This window comes from Nerophis lumbriciformis, linkage group LG12, assembly GCF_033978685.3.
Source record: "Nerophis lumbriciformis linkage group LG12, RoL_Nlum_v2.1, whole genome shotgun sequence".
NCBI lineage: Eukaryota > Metazoa > Chordata > Actinopteri > Syngnathiformes > Syngnathidae > Nerophis > Nerophis lumbriciformis.
The window spans coordinates 1,800,848-1,818,819 of record NC_084559.2 but is presented as its reverse complement, the minus strand read 5'-3'; the positions used below and the strand labels follow the sequence as shown (position 1 = coordinate 1,818,819).

Genomic DNA, 17,972 nt, shown 5'->3' with positions numbered 1-17,972 from the left:
AGAGGAGCCTCCACTGCCGGATGCACTTTAACGTCATGCCCAGGACCAATGGTTCAATGTGTACACTTGTAACTAATGGATATGTGTGGCCAATATATGTACAAAACACAATTAGTCCAAAAATGTGAGCAGTTCATTTTAGTTGTGCTATATAGCCAAGAAATTGCGCTACTTATGTCTGAAAACTGGAACTTTAGGATAGGGCTCATTTTTAAAATTGTATACCATGGATTACTCTACTCACACACAAACAGCAGTGACAACAAAACCTACAAGTAAAAAAAAAACATGTTGGAGAACACAGACCTCTGCAGGAAACCAGGAACCACAGATAAGGAGGGGACAGTAGAGGCTTGAATCCAAATGATTGCAATGCAACAACCACATCTCTGTGGATTGGCAAAAAATACACAGTAGCCTGACAGACTGTATGAAAAACACTTTCTAATATGTGTCGCCTCTAAGTGTTTCCTGAGGAAACGCGCTCCCACGCTCAGAGGTCATCATCTAACTTTTGATTGCAAACAGATATGGGAGGACGAGAAAAAACTAAACAACACATTCAAGATACCGTAGTTTCTGGACTATAAGGCATACTTAATAATAATTATTATTAAAAAATAATTAATTCCTCTGCCTTCCCGGTAAGGTCTATTCAGGTGTACTGGAGAGGAGGCTACGCCGGATAGTCGAACCTCGGATTCAGGAGGAACAGTGTGGTTTTCGTCCTGGTCGTGGAACTGTGGACCAGCTCTATACTCTCGGCAGGGTCCTTGAGGGTGCATGGGAGTTTGCTCTACCAGTCTACATGTGCTTTGTGGACTTGGAGAAGGCATTCGACCGTGTACCTCGGGAAGTCCTGTGGGGAGTGCTCAGAGAGTATGGGGTAACGGACTGTCTTATTGTGGCGGTTCGCTCCCTGTATAATCAGTGTCAGAGCTTGGTCCGCATTGCCGGCAGTAAGTCGGACACGTTTCCAGTGAGGGTTGGACTCCGCCAAGGCTGCCCTTTGTCACCGATTCTGTTCATAACCTTTATGGACAGAATTTCTAGGAGCAGTCAAGGCGTTAAGGGGATCTGGTTTGGTGGCTGCAGGATTAGGTCTCTGCTTTTTGCAGATGATGTGGTCCTGATGGCTTCATCTGGCCAAGATCTTCAATTCTCACTGGATCGGTTCGCAGCCGAGTGTGAAGCGACTGGGATGGGAATCATCACCTCCAAATCCGAGTCCATGGTTCTCGCCCGGAAAAGGGTGGAGTGCCATCTCCGGGTTGGGGAGGAGATCTTGCCCCAAGTGGAGGAGTTCAAGTACCTCGGAGTCTTGTTCACGAGTGAGGGAAGAGTGGATCGTGAGCTCGACAGGCGGATCGGTGCAGCGTCTTCAGTAATGCGGACGCTGTATCGATCCGTTGTGGTGAAGAAGGAGCTGAGCCGGAAGGCAAAGCTCTCGATTTACTGGTCGATCCACGTTCCCATCCTCACCTATGGTCATGAGCTTTGGGTCATAACCGAAAGGACAAGATCACGGGTACAAGCGGCCGAAATGAGTTTCCTACGCCGGGTGGCGGGGCTCTTCCTTAGAGATAGGGTGAGAAGCTCTGTCATCCGGGGGGAGCTCAAAGTAAAGCCACTGCTCCTCCACATCGAGAGGAGCCAGATGAGGTGGTTCGGGCATCTGGTCAGGATGCCACCCGAACGCCTCCCTCGGGAGGTGTTTCGGGCACGTCCGACCGGTAGGAGGCCACGGGGATGACCCAGGACACGTTGGGAAGACTATGTCTCCCGGCTGGCCTGGGAACGCCTCGGGATCCCCCGGGAAGAGCTGGACGAAGTTGCTGGGGAGAGGGAAGTCTGGGCTTCCCTGCTTAAGCTGCTGCCCCCGCGACCCGACCTCGGATAAGCGGAAGAAGATGGATGGATGGATGGATAATAATGATAATAATATTTCTGGTTTTGCTTACCGACCTCGAAGCAATTTTATTTGGTACATGGTGTAATGATAAGTGTGACCAGTAGATGGCAGTCAAACATAAGAGATATGTGTAGACAGCACTATGATGGCAATAAGACTCAAGTAAACAAAACCAAAAGTGTATATGTTCCATTGAAAATATAAAACATTACACACAGCGCTCAAAAATCTTTAAAAATGTTTTAATACGACTTTGGTAAGCTATGAAGCCGCACCGCTTGATGGATTGTTGGCGCAATAAACATAGGAGTATTATTATGGTGTGTGTATAAGGTAAGACATATTATCTGGCGGGGTTTTTTCCCGCAATATTATGCAAAAGCAACTGTTCTTACCTTCTGGTACCTGCTGATCTGTATTTGGGATCTGCATAATGTCACGACGGGGTTTTCCCGAAATGCAGACGGACCACTCCGGACAAAGCGTGCAGGTAGGAACATGATTTATTCCTCAAACTATCAAAGTAGGACAAAAAAATGGAAAACGAGTCGCACTCGAAGCTTATGCTACTATTTAGCATGGAACTATGGACAAGGCAAAACTCACTGACTGTGGCATGAAACAAACAAAGCTTACGTAACAGGTTGCATGAAGCAAACAATGACGCCAGGCCGACTGACCGGCAAAGGCAGGCTTAAATAATGCCTCTGATTAGTGTTCGGGAACACTAATCAGAGACAGGTGGAAATAATAAGTAACCATGGTAACTAAAACAAACAAGGGTGCACAAAAACAGGAACTAGCAGAGTTCAAATCTAACAAAACATAACAAAATATGATCCGGACCACGGATCATGACACATAATTCCTAAAAAATTGCGCGTGTCCGCCTTTGTAGTCCGTGCCGACACCGTAGTCGATAAGCTTCTTCTTTATCTCTATCTTCGTCCACTGTTGCCATTTCTAATATAAAGTAGTGTAAAGTTCTTACTCTGTCAGTGAACTCGCCATGAAAGCAATAAAACATACCGGTGTAGTGAGTTTACATTATTCACCCAAGGAACTTTAGTTATTAGAGAGTTCCGGTCGGACGTTTTTTCACGGGACACATTTCCGGGTGTTGTTGTTGTTTCCGGATGAAGTGATGCTGCTCCGTTATTGATTGAAGTAAAGTCTGTGTGGGGAGGCGTGGCCGGCAGACCGACAGCGAGGCAGGGCACGCCGGGGGCCTACTCCAAGATGGCGGCGAGAAGGCGGGGCGCGCCGGGATCGACGCCGTAACAAGTATCAGGTGCGCGGCTGGCTGAAAATCGGACCGAAGAGCGAGCAGTGAAAGCGACCCGACCTGAGACTGAGTATTGTTTGAAAAAATACCGTATTTCCTTGAATTAGCGCCGGGGCGGTAATTAATTTAAAACCTCTTCTCACTCCGGCGCTTACCAAAGGCATGCGGTAAATTTAGGCCTGCGCTTATAAATTTGAGTGTGATGTAAGGATACCATCATGAAAAGCACATTTAATAAAAAAAAAAAAAACGTTATTACGGTCTTACCTTTACTTATAAATGAAGTCCATGCACCGCTCCTTCTGAACAAAAGCATAGATAACTTGTTTATAGAAGTCTTCCTTATCTTTCTTCAGTTTTAAAAGTCACTCTGCGATGGAGATCTTCTTTTAATTATTACCTCCTGCTTCGATTGAAAGTCCAGTTTAGAAAACTGTTGTTGTCACTTCTTCTGCAGCCGAGTAGTCGCAAGAATGATCCCTGGGATCACTAGAGCCCTCTACCACCATGAGGCGGGAGTCATTTAATGACTCATATTTGACACACGCAGCTATATTAATAAACATTTTTACTGTTCTTTTTAGCATATTCAATAGCTTGGACCTTAAATCCTACTGAATAGCTCTCTATCTTCTTCCCTTTATGCCATTTTAAATGATTGAAATAAGCCTCCTCCATTTTGGAAAATTATGTGTCACTCGTGACGTGACGAGTTTGACCCGGCGGTAAAACGAGGCATGCGGATAATATATACCCGGCGGCAATTCAAGGAAATACGGTAAACAAAGTCAAAACTGCTCGACGTCATGTCAGCCCTTGGTGGTCCATGGAACCCCGACAGTGGAAGACTGTCAGTCTGAATGTCATTGAAACAGTTAGCTCCATCTTTTGACACTTCTTCCAGTCCTGTCCTTGCACGCTACACCGCTACAACAAAGATGACGGGGAGAAGACGCTGCCGAAGGTGAGCCACGTAAATAAGACCGCCCACAAAACGGCGCATCCGGAAGCGACTATCAGAAAGCGACTTAACGATGATCTGTAAAAATGTTGACCAAAAAGAACCATCATTACATGTTATGTAGCCCACAAGGAAATATTTTACATTTGGTAAAACGAGGCATGCGGATAATATATACCCGGCGGCAATTCAAGGAAATACGGTAAACAAAGCCAAAACTGCTCGACGTCATGTCAGCCCTTGGTGGTCCATGGAACCCCGACAGTGGAAGACTGTCAGTCTGAATGTCATTGAAACAGTTAGCTCCATCTTTTGACACTTCTTCCACTCCTGTCCTTGCACGCTACACCGCTACAACAAAGATGACGGGGAGAAGACGCTGCCGAAGGTGAGCCACGTAAATAAGACCGCCCACAAAACGGCGCATCCGGAAGCGACTATCAGAAAGCGACTTAACGATGATCTGTAAAAATGTTGACCAAAAAGAACCATCATTACATGTTATGTAGCCCACAAGGAAATATTTTACATTTGGTAAAACGAGGCATGCGGATAATATATACCCGGCGGCAATTCAAGGAAATATGGTAAACAAAGCCAAAACTGCTCGACGTCATGTCAGTCCTTGGTGGTCCATGGAACCCCGACAGTGGAAGACTGTCAGTCTGAATGTCATTGAAACAGTTAGCTCCATCTTTTGACACTTCTTCCACCCCCGTCCTTGCACACTACACCGCTACAACAAGGAGAAGACGCTGCCGAAGGTGAGCCACGTAAATAAGACCGCCCACAAAATGGCGCATCCGGAAGCGACTATCAGAAAGCGACTTGAAGATGATCTGTAAAAATTTTGACCAAAGAACCACCATTACATGTTATGTAGCCCACAAGGAAATATTTTACATTTAGGAAAACAAATAATAATAATAACATGACTTCTTTAATGCGCCTTATGTATGAAAAAAGCTGGAAAATAGACCATTCATCAGCAGTGCGCCTTATAATCCGCTGTAGCCCTATGGTCCGGAAAATACGGTAATCATTTGACACAAATCTGGTGTTTTCTAACATGTTCCTGGCATATTTTCCACACAGATGAGACGACTTATTATGCAGCTTCCAGCTTGCTAAGATCTGGCCTGGTGTGACAGAGTTTTGGTAAAGCAGACGTCACACGGGTGAGTGATGAGAATGTCAAGATTTGCATTTAAATTGGCGCCATTGTGTGTACACGGAGAGATGTATTCACCGGGACCTGAAAGGGCTCTCGGCCGTCAGACCCGACGCTCCGAGTATGATTACAGGCCATCATTCTCCTCGTGTTGATCAAGCTGCTGAATAGTCAAGTTATTTGTGTGTAAGTGTGCTCGTCTACGGATGCAAGGACGATAGTTTTTTTTCAAGAGGCAATGAACATATGATAAATAGATGCGGTCGAAACTATGATGTGGACAAATCTACATTTATTCATCTTCACTATCCCTCTACTAGAGATGCGCGGATAGGCAATTATTTCATCCGCAACCGCATCAGAAAGTCGTCAACCATCCGCCATCCACCCGGATGTAACATTTGATCAGAACCGCACCCGCCCGCCATCCGCCCGCACCCGCCCGTTGTTATATATCTAATATAGACGATGCAAGGCATTAGTGAGGCATACCTGCCAACTACTCCGGTTTTCCCGTAATTCGTACGGTTTTCATCAACCTATTCCGGGTTATGGTTGCAGTGATAAAAAATACGGTTTTTCATTAATTAAAAAAAAAAAAAAGGGTGAAAACTACGCGAATTGCACCTTGTGCAGACAAGATTTTTCGATCAGACACGGAGGAATTAGCGATGTAAAAGACCATGTTGGGACAAAAAAACACAAGTCTAATGCCGTTGCTAGCGATACAAGTGGAAAACTTTCAACGTTTTTCGTCGCCCAAACAGATTCTTTGGATGTGATAAATGCCGGAGTTTTATTTACGGAGGCAATAATTGAGCATGGACTTCCAATCGCACTGGCTGATCACATGGGACAGTTAAATGTTTGTAATGCAACCTTTAAAAATCATTACGCGGTGATCGCGGTCCCAAAAATAAACTTTTCTTGCATGATAATGTCCAGAAAAACTCGCTTTATATTACTATAGAGTCCTTTTAACGAATGAGTTTGATGGTTTATCACAAACCTTAAATGAAAGAAGTCCTTTGTTCTCCTGCACCATGCATGCACTTTGGCCTTGCTTCGTGTTTGGTGCGCAATAAAGTTACCATATCATTTTTGCAGTATGATCAATCTGATAGAATAAATTTGGATTTTAGCCACAAAAAGGTAATGACACCAATGTTATCTATTGGAATTCTTTAGTACTGTTATACTGTTAAAAGTGTTTATACTATTTATGCTTTCAAGTCCAAGTTGAAGAAATCTTGTTAAATGTTGACAGCATAACTACCAAAATACAGAAGTATGTCCTTAATATTTTTGCAGTGCTATTTCTGTTGAAAAGTTAAAATGATTACATTAGAGATGTGATGTGCCACTTTTCAAGTGTCTGATGGCTTAAATTAATTTTCATGAATTTTTCATATTTTGAATTCTTTTGAAAGGCTTACAAAAAAACTACATTTGAATTGTAATTCCATGCTATTGACAGGACTATTAATTGTAATGAAGTTAGCTTACCATGTTTACAGTATGATAATTGTGATAGATATGTGAATTTTAGGCACAGAATATTTTTTACAATTGAACAAGGCAGTAGATTATACAAGCTTGGACAGAAAGTTAATAATGACACCAATTTTTTTTTTTAATGGAATTGTTTAGTACTGTTTTACCATTTGTTTACTGTAAAAAATGTTTATACTGTTTATACTTTCAATTAACAAATTGAAGTCTTGTGAAAGGTTGACAGGATAACTGGCATTAACTGTCAAAATAATTTCAAACTATTGAAGTTATCTTACAGAATAAACATGTCAATCAACCCATATGATTTTTGCTGTAATATTTTTGTTTTGAAAAGTCACTGTGACTAATAGAAAAGTGATGGTTTTAGCAACATTTTAACCTGTCTGAATGCTAATAATCATTTTGCGTCGGGGGGCGAAGCCCTGAACCCTCCACCAGGACTTTGTCCTGGACCTACCGGGGCCTGCGGCCCTTGGACCCTGGCTACTAGGTTTTTCTGATTTCAAAAGTTGGCAGGTATGGTGAGGTTATAAAGCTTTTGCCTGTTAAAGAAAGGAAACTGATCCAATGCAGCACAGACTTTCGCGTGCCACGCTGTCATGACCCAGACGCACACCAGTGCGCAATCATATGGGAGCCGCGCTGAGCGCACCTCCAAGCGCGTCTCGCTGCCGGCGACGGCCGGGTATGGGCCCAACGCTCCAGCGCCATCCATTTTCAGGGCTAGTTGATTCGGCAGGTGGGTTGTTACACACTCCTTAGCGGGTTCCGACTTCCATGGCCACCGTCCTGCTGTCTATATCAACCAGGGTGAGCCCCACCCCTTTCGTGAGTGCACTGCGCGCGGAGTGACCCCTGTTACGCGCCCCCGGCAACAGGGCAGTGCGCTCACGAAAGGGGTGGGGCTCACCCTGGTTGATATAGACAGCAGGACGGTGGCCATGGAAGTCGGAACCCGCTAAGGAGTGTGTAACAACCCACCTGCCGAATCAACTAGCCCTGAAAATGGATGGCGCTGGAGCGTCGGGCCCATACCCGGCCGTCGCCGGCAGCGAGACGCTCTTGGAGGTGCGCTCAGCGCGGCTCCCATATGATTGCGCACTGGTGTGCGTCTGGGTCGTGACAGCGTGGCACGCGAATGTCTGTACTGCATTGGATCAGTCTCCTTTCTTTAACAGGCAAAAGCTTTATGACCCCTTTGTGACCCCTGTTACGCGCCCCCGGCCACAGGGGTGGCGGGCAGGTAAGCTGCGCGGGCGGAGCGCGCGGAGTGACCCCTGTTACGAGCCCCCGGCAACAGGGGTGGCGGGCAGGTAAGCTGCTTACCTGCTGCGCGTGACGCCGGCCGCGGCGAAGGCGGACGAGGCGGGGTGTCGGTGCGGTGGGCGCGGTGGTGACCCTGGACGTGCGTCGGGCCCTTCTCGCGGATCGCCTCAGCTACGGCTCCCGGTGGGGCCCTCTCGGGGGAAGGGGCCTCGGTCCCAGACCCCGGCGAGGCGTCCCTTCTCCGCTCCGTAAAAGTGTCCATCTCTTTTTTTTTTTTTCTTCTGTTGTGGCATATGCAGCAGGTGCCTGCTCGTTTTTCGTATGTGGGTAACAACATTTAACTATGTATATATATTTCCGAATTGGTTTAACTGCCACCCGCCTGAATCTATTTAAAATCCTTTTTTTTTTTTATTTCAACCGCCCGACCCGACCCGACCCGCGGATAAAATCTAATTTTTTTTAATTTCATCCGCCCGATCCGCGGATAATCCGCGGACTCCGCGGTTGTGCCCGCAAACCGCGCATCTCTAATAGCTACAAATGAGGCATAATGATGCAATATGTACAAATAGCTCGCCTAAATAGCATGTTAGCATCGATTAGCTCGCAGTCATGCAGTGACCAAATATGTCTGATTAGCACTCCACACAAGTCAATAACATCAACAAAACTCACCTTTGTGGGTTCATGCACAACGTTAAGTTTGGTGGACAAAATGAGACGGAAAAAGAAGTGGCATAAAACACGTCCTAGAAAGTCGGAGAAAGTTATACATGTAAAACAAACTAAGGTGAGTTCGAGGACCGCCAAAATTAGTAGGACAGAACGGCGCTCGCCAAATACTCGAATCAGTGAAGCATGTTTAATATAAACAGTGTGCTTTATAACAATTAGGAAGGTTTGTGTCCTCCTACAGAAACTATATTAACACAAAAAATATTTTTTTCCCCCCTCAACTTTTTCCATTTTTCATACATTTTTTAAAAAGCTCCAGAGAGCCACGAGGGCGGCGCTAAAGAGCCACGAACGGCTCTAGAGCCGCGGGTTGCCGACCCCTGGTGTAGGAGGACAAACACGACACAAACCTTCCTAATCGTTAGAAAGCCCGCCGTTTAATATGTTTATATATAGTTTTGTCCTACTAATTCCAGTGGCACTTGAACTCACCGTTGTGTGGACTGTGACTCGGCGGTACGTGTACAACTTTCTCCGACGCTGCCACAGAAAGACGTGTTTTATGCCACTCCTTCTTTGTCTCATTTTGTCCACCAAACGTTTTATGCTGTGCGTGAATGCACAAAAGGTGAGCTTTGTTGATGTTATTGACTATGTTGGAGCGCTAATCAGGCATATTTGGTCAGTGCGTGACTGCAAGCTAATCGATGCTAAGATGCTATTTAGGCTAGCTGTATGTACACATTGCATCATTATTGTCACGGCCCGGGCGCTGATGAGCGCACTTCCGGGAGCGCGCCAGCAAGTGGCTGCAATCTATCACCAGCAATCTGCACACCTGTGGCTGATCAGAGGACTGCCTTCATAAGCCTGCACAACCTGCTATCCGGCGCCAGAACGTAGCTACCTGTCCTGTACAGTAAGGTCCCGTGTTCCCCTTGTCGTTTCTTGCAGCAACCCGTTGTTCCCGCATGACGAGCAGTGCGTCTCGTCTTCCCCACTGTGTTCCCCTCTGGTTCTCTGGCTGCCTGTTGGATCTCGACCTCCCGCCTGGACACGGACCTTTTGACGCCTCTCTATCGCCCCCCGGCTTCCTGCCTGTCTCTCGGATCTACGAGCCTGCCCTGCCCCTTTTGGACTTGCCTCTCGCTCAACACTACGGTAACACTCAACAGCTAATCCCCACACATAGTCACACACCATACGCAGAGTTTGGATTTATTACACACTTCATGTTATTATTTATATATATATATATATATATATATATATATATATATATATACTGTATGTATATATATATATATATATATATATATATATATATATATATATATATATATATATATATATATATATATATATATATATGTATGTGTGGGAAAAAAATCACAAGACTATTTAATCTCCACAGGCCTGTTTCATGAGGGGGGGTTCCCTCAATCATCAGGAGATTTTAATTGGAGCATTCACATACCATGGTTTATATAGGGCACAGAGTGGGTGGGTACAGGCTGGCGTAGGGGCGTGGTGATTGGCTCATGTGTTACCTAGGAGGTGTTTCCGTCTGTGGCGGCATGCTGTTACAATTTCGCTGCGCTTGTTGAGGGATGACAGGTCTGGACGGTAAATAATAAACAGTTTCTCTTTCAAGCATAGGTTACATCTTTTATTACCACTATTGTAAGGTGTGCTGGATGCAAGAATTTGCCATGTTATTGAATATTCAACATTATTGTCTTTGAGGTCCCAAATGTGTTTGCTGAGTTCTGTGGTATTCCGCAGGTTTTGGTTCCTGAAAGAAGCCTTGTGATTGTTCCATCTGGTTTTGAACTCTCCCTCGGTTAATCCTACATATGTGTCGGATGTGTTAATGTCCTTGCGTGTTACCTTAGATTGGTAGACAACTGATGTTTGTAAGCACCCCCCGTTGAGAGGGCAATCCGGTTTCTTTCGACAGTTGCAGCCTTTGTTGGTTTTGGAGTCGCTCTGTCCGGGGGCCGACGGCTCATTTGCAATTGTTTTGTTGTGGTTTGAGATAATTTGTCGTATATTGTTCATACAGCTGTAGCTCAATTTAATGTTGTTCTTGTTGAATACTTTTCTTAGGGTGTTGTCTTTGGGAAAGTGTTTGTCAATCAGATTGAGGAATTTGTGTCCAATGTTAGTTGAGACGTTTTTGCTGTATGGGGGGTTGTACCAGATGATGTCGTTTCGTTTTCTGTTCTTTTTTGGCTGGTTTCCTGGCGTGGGTTCATAGGTGAGGGTGAAATTGTATCCGCTTTCATCAAGGGCTTTTTGGTACGGGGGGGTTGCTTGGTCAAATTCAGCTTTGCTAGATGACAGCATCGATAGCCTTTTATTAATTCCGGTAGGTATTCTTTTCTTGGTGGTGGGTGGGTGGTTGCTGTCATGGTGCACGTATTGGAGTGTTGTGTTGGGTTTCGTGAATGGTTGGTAGCTGTTATTTCTCAGGTTATATATATATATATATATATCAAAATTCTCCCTTTTTTGTCTACACTATGTGTCTGCTTGTAAGTACTCTGTGTGTGTGCGCTGCCGAACATGCTCCTCTGCTCGTAAACCCAGCAATGACACGACGACGATGGGGGTGCTGGGGGGGTTGCGGGACTGGTACTTTTTAGAGGCGGTATAGTACCGAATATGATTCATTAGTATCGCGGTACTATACTAATATTGGTATACTGTACAAACATAGTCTGGAGTGTTTATGTCTCGCTACTTTCAAATATTTGTATATATTTTTTTTAAAGGACATTATTCATAGCTGTCACTGTCTGATTTAATTTTTTGGAAAGAGACAAACATATTCCATTATTTAGGGGATTCTTCAGGATACACTCAGGCATGATAAACAGGAAGCCGGGTGTTAAAGAGGGTATGCAACTCTCTAAGGAAGTCTTTCGGCAGGATGCAGGAAAAGAAGCGGGTGGAGGAGGAGAGGAACGAGGGGATGTTGAAATCCACTTCAATGGGCCACCTTCCACAGTCTACTGACACCGGCAGATTAGAACGAGGCGAACCATCTCTCAATTAAGGAGTGCGTGTGTGTGCGTGTGTGTGTGTGTGTGTGTGTGTGTGTGTGTGTATGTGTGTGTGTGTGTGTGTGTGTGTGTGTGTGTGTGTGTGTGTGTGTTTGCTGTCCTTAAAAATGGCCAACTCGCATAACTTACTACTATGCGTGTGTATGGTCAAATCTGCCTAGCAACAACTCTCAGTCCTCACAACTACAAAAGTGAAATATTTTTTTTACTTTGTCTGTTTTGCATTCTGAAGTGAGGTTGCAACTCTCTACTCCCAACTAGTGCTAGATATATATATTTTTTCATCATTCTAGCTATAGTGGAAAGGGGGGCCCTCACAACCTACTGACCAAACGTGGGTCCACACAAAGTAGGCAAGACATGTATGTGTGTGCGTGTGTGTGTGTGTGTGTGTGTGTGTGTGTGTGTGTGTGTGTGTGTGTGTGTGTGTGTGTGTGTGTGTGTGTGTGTGTGTTCTGGCAATGCTTACTTAATGGGGACATCGCTCTGTTTACACAGTCACCTTTAGGGGACCTCTGACGGTATGGGGACAAAAAAACAGGTCCCCTTAAGCAGGGGTACCCAAACTTTTTGACTCCGGGGCCGCATTGGGGTAAAACAAATTGGCTGGGGGCCGCACTATATATATATATATATATATATATATATATATATATATATATATATATATATATATATATATATATATATATACACACATATATATATATATATACATATATGTCTTAATAAGGTTATCCAAAAAATAGTGCTCGATACCGTAGTAGAGCGCAATATATGTATGTGTGGGAAAAAAATCACAAGACTACTTCATCTCTACAGGCCTGTTTCATGAGGGGTTCCCTCAATCATCAGGAGATTTTAATGGGAGAATTCACATACCATGGTTTATATAGGGCACAGAGTGGGTGGGTACAGGCTGGCGTAGGGGCGTGGTGATTGCCCCAAAGGCAACACCCTAAGAAAAGTATTCAACAAGAACAACATTAAATTGAGCTACAGCTGTATGAACAATATACGACAAATTATCTCAAACCACAACAAAACAATTGCAAATGAGCCGTCGGCCCCCGGACAGAGCGACCCCAAAACCAACAAAGGCTGCAACTGCCGCAAGAAACCTGAATGCCCTCTCAACGGTGGGTGCTTACAAACATCAGTTGTTTACCAATCTAAGGTAACACGCAAGGACATTAACACATCCGACACATATGTAGGATTAACCGAGGGAGAGTTTAAAACCAGATGGAACAATCACAAGGCTTCTTTCAGGAACCAAAACCTGCGGAATACCACAGAACTCAGCAAACACATTTGGGACCTCAAAGACAATAATGTTGAATATTCAATAACATGGCAAATTCTTGCATCCAGCACACCTTACAATAGTGGTAATAAAAGATGCAACCTATGCTTGAAAGAGAAACTGTTTATTATTTATCGTCCAGACCTGTCATCCCTCAACAAGCGCAGCGAAATTGTATCAGCATGCCGCCACAGACGGAAACACCTCCTAGGTAACACATGAGCCAATCACCACGCCCCTACGCCAGCCTGTACCTACCCACTCTGTGCCCTATATAAACCATGGTATGTGAATGCTCCCATTAAAATCTCCTGATGATTGAGGGAACCCCTCATGAAACATGCCTGTAGAGATAAAGTAGTCTTGTGATTTTTTTCCCACACATACATATATATATATATACATATGTATATATATATATGTATATGTGTATATATATGTATATATATATATATATATATATGTATATGTGTATACATGTGTCTATATGTGTGTGTGTGTGTGTATATATATATATATATATATATATATATATATATATATATATATAAATATATATATATATATATATATATATATATATATATATATATATACATATATATATTCATATATATATATATATATATATATATATATATATATATATATATATATATATATATATATATATATATATATATATATATATATATATAATGCTACCTGCTCCAAATTAAGTTTTTTTTTAACCCACAAAAAATAAGACCAACACCATCGGCAAGCAAATGGTATCAAAAAGTGGTTTAAGAGAACAGACTTAATGAATGTATCACATTTAGAAGTTAAACTTTGTCAAAATTGCCGTAGGGCCTGAAATAAATGATTATAATATTGAGAAACAAAACGCCAGATAATGTCTTACCTTATACACACACCATAATAATACTATGTTGAAGCACAGCACAATCCATCAAGCGGTGTGGCTTCATAGCTTACCAAAGTCCTACTAAAAAATGTTGATATATTTTTGAGCGCCGTGTGTAATGTTCTATATTTTCAATGAAACATATAAAATGTTGGTGTTGTTTACTTGAGTCATATTGCCTTCATAGTGCAGTTTACACGTATCTCTTATGTTTGACTGCCATCTACTGGTCACACTTATCATTACACCATGTATCAAATAAAATTGCTTCAAGGTCGTTAAGCAAAACCAGAATTATTCCGTAAATTAGGCGCACCGGGTTAACAGGCACACCGTCAAGTTTTGAGAAAAAAATAATATTTTAAGTGTACCTTGTAGTCTGGAAAATACGGTAATTCTGTGAACTGGGGAACCTACATATTGTTAATTAAGTTTAAGATATATATTTAACAGTTTACTTTTTTTCTTTTAAATACAACTATGATACTTTTAGGTGAAAATGGGTTTCACTTGCCATCTGGGAACACCGCCATAAACTAACATCTTGCAGATAGACTCAGAAAGTAGGTTATAAATGTGACTATGAAGCAAAATTATTGCAAAATTTACCCCAAAGCATATCCAATACTATATCTAATACTACACTATATTATCTAAAACTATCATAGGTCCTTTTTCAGTCCTGGGCATGACGTTAAAGTGCATCCGGCAAAGGAGGCTCCTCTAAGGGGTCTTGGGGCACTAGAAGGTTAACCCTTTTACTACTGTGGCCCTTGGCAAAGGCCTAGTACCTGACTGCCTCCCTAGCCAGGGATACGGTGAAGACCTCAACGGCGGAGCAGGCGGAAGACGGTAGATTTAAGAACTACCACAACGGCTGCGATGGCGGAAGAAGGCTGCAGCAGAAAAAGGTCCCCCAGTCGTCTTGGACTCCATGCCACTGGACCCTGACCCGATTCTGTCAAGGATCGTGTGGTGACTGTCTGTGCACCAGTCTCCCCACGTAAAACAAAGTCCTCCATAAAGGGATACCCCCCGACCAGGAGGATCGTCATACTCGTTCGAGTGACCGGCCGATGATGATGAGGTCCTTTTTAAAGGGGACCTATTATGCAAAACCATATAGCACTCATTCTGCCATCCAACTAACCAACTAACTAACTTCTGAAATGACTTGAGTGTCTCTCTGGGAATTGTTGTCCATTCATCCAAACGCATATTTGAGAAGTCAGAGGTCACTGAGGGCTAAGCTCACATTCTCTACTCTAGTTTTCATCCACCCAATGAACTTAACTGATTAATCATAGACAGTGGGTCTAAAATTCTGGCCATCAGAAATAAATCAGTTAAATATGTTGATTGTGTACAAAACTACTGAGTACCCTGTATCAGTTTGATTTCTGACAAAGCAAATCTCACCTGACTCTGGGCCCATCACGAAGAGGTTCCCTGTGGGTGCGACCCCGGTTGGCTCCTTTTAGTGTGCGTCGGTTAGCGGTGGAATAGTCAGGCTCGAGCTCATATGGCTCCTCGTCCTCGGGGCCGAAGCTGCGGCGATCGTCCTCCAGACCATACGGTTCGGCCTGAAAGCGCTCAGGCTGCGAGCGATTCAGGTCCACCGTGCTGCTCCCCATAGGCACCTGGGGTTGGGCCATGTGACCGTAGTCATCCTTACGATTTGGCAGTGTGTAGCTGTTCTCTGGCCGATAGCTGTTAGGCATGTAGGGGTAGCGGGGCGGTCTGAAGTTGATGCCTCGTGACAGGCTGCCGTAGTTGTCTGTCAAATCAGTGTAGCCATCGTGCAGACCGTAGTGGCGGATGTACTGACTCTCAGGCGTTTCACCGTAGGAATCATTGTAGGAGTTGTTGTAGGAGCGTGTCAAGGTGGACGAAGCTTGAGGGGTAATGAAACGATCGCCGCCGTTCTTCATGTAGCGCCGGTCAATGGAGTCTGTGTAGCTTCCCAAAGGGGACGAGCCCTCAGGCATAGGCAAGCCATCGGGACCAAGAGGAACCTGTCGCACCGTTCGTGTGGTCACTGTCTTCACCATTTTGGTCACCTGTAGATGAAATTGGATGCACTTGTCAATATAACAATACAGTACAAAACTATTTTTTTGTTTACGTGACAGCATAGGCAGGCGGACTTAATAATGCTTATCTGTCTATTGTAAGGGTGTAACGGTTCGTGTATTTGTATTGAACCGTTTCGGTACGGGGGTTTCGGTTCAGTTCGGAGGTGTACCGAACGAGTTTCCACACGGACATATTAAATAGCGTACCGCACGTTGTGTAAACAATGCACACCGAGGCACAACGTACGCCATGCTAGCAGCGACCGGGCTACGACAACATGTAAAAGCCAGAGCTGGAAGACCCTCCTGCCTCGTTAAGATCTCCCGTTTGGGAACACTTCGGTGCGATACAACAATGGAGGACGGAGGTTTGTCGACATTGTTCAGCAGCTGCTTCTGACAACACGTCAAACATGCTAACCCATTTGAAGCGTCACCACCGCATTCAAGCAGCCTCTCCTCGGCGAGTCAGGCAGGGCTAAAGCAATAACAAATGTTTTTATAGCAGCAGATTTAAGTACATATTGTATTAAAAACTAGATTTTGACTCACTTCTATAGTGGAAGAACAATAAGCCCATATATCCTCTTCCTGCCAAGTTAGCCAGGCTGGGGGGGGGGAAGAAAAGTTAATCTGAGGCTGAGTTGACTTGAAACTGTTTAATGTTGCACTTTTTACATGTAGAAGAAAAGTTTTGTCATTTTATTTAACCCGAGCAACAACTTGAGGCAGTTTAATGTTGATTAACGTGGACCCCGACTTCAACAAGTTGAAAAACTTATTGGGGTGTTACCATTTAGTGGTCAATTGTATGGAATATGTACTGTACTGTGCAATCTACTAATAAAAGTCTCAATCAATCAATCAATCAAAAAAAGCACTTTATATCATACTTGCCAACCCTCCCGGATTTTCCGAGAGACTCCCGAAATTCAGCGCCTCTCCCGAAAACCTCCCGGGACAAATTTTCTCCCGAAAATCTCCCGAAATTCAGGCGGAGCTGGAAGCCACGCCCCCTCCAGCTCCATGCGGACCTTAGTGACGTCAGGTGCGCAACACCACGTAAATCGTTGGTCAACCAAAAAGTAACCCCAGTAGCCATAGCCAACATTCACCAGGAAATGGCAACAGACAAAAATAGATCACTCTATTACATTATTCCCCTTTTAGAAATGTATAAAAGTTACTCAAAATAAATAAACAACCCAACCAAAAAATGCAGCAGCTCAATTAAAAAACTGTACTTAAGCCACATTCTTTTATTTTTTTTTTAGTACTGAACTCTTAACCCTCATTTGTAAAAAATAACATGCTTATTATACAAACAGTATTTGTACACCTTTAACACAGATTTTTATACTGTCTTCAGAGATTCAGTTTTTTTGGTGGTACTCAAAACCTTTCTGGGTACCTGCGAAAGGGTGTTCAGCATGGTTAGAAAAATAGTGACAGAGAATAGAACAAGGATGGACAATTCAACCCTTAACTCAACAATGAGTAGATGAGTTATGTGTGTGTATATGTGTAAATAAATGAACACTGAAATTCAAGTATTTCTTTTATTTATATATATATATATATATATATATATATATATATATATATATATATATATATATATATATATATATAATAAAATAAATATATATATAGCTAGAATTCACTGAAAGTCAAGTATTTCTTATATATATATGGTGAATTCTAGCTGTAAATATACTCCTCCCCTCCTAGCCCCGCTCCCAACCACACCCCCGCCCCACCCCGACCACGTGTGTGTATATGTATGTTATGCCATTGTTTACACATTTGGTAAATAAATAACCAAAAA

At 43.5% G+C, this 17,972-nt stretch overlaps 1 protein-coding gene across 2 annotated transcripts in view; it reads right to left on the bottom strand.

Moving 5' to 3' along the window:
• The window catches only part of LOC133623017 (splicing regulator ARVCF-like), a 670,015-nt gene that overhangs the window by 189,038 nt on the left and 463,005 nt on the right, over positions 1 to 17,972 (bottom strand). For both annotated transcript variants that reach the window (XM_072914236.1, XM_072914237.1), the window contains one exon: positions 15,489 to 16,129. In XM_072914236.1, coding sequence (XP_072770337.1) covers positions 15,489 to 16,129 — 641 coding nt within the window. The remainder of the gene's footprint in view (positions 1 to 15,488; positions 16,130 to 17,972) is intronic.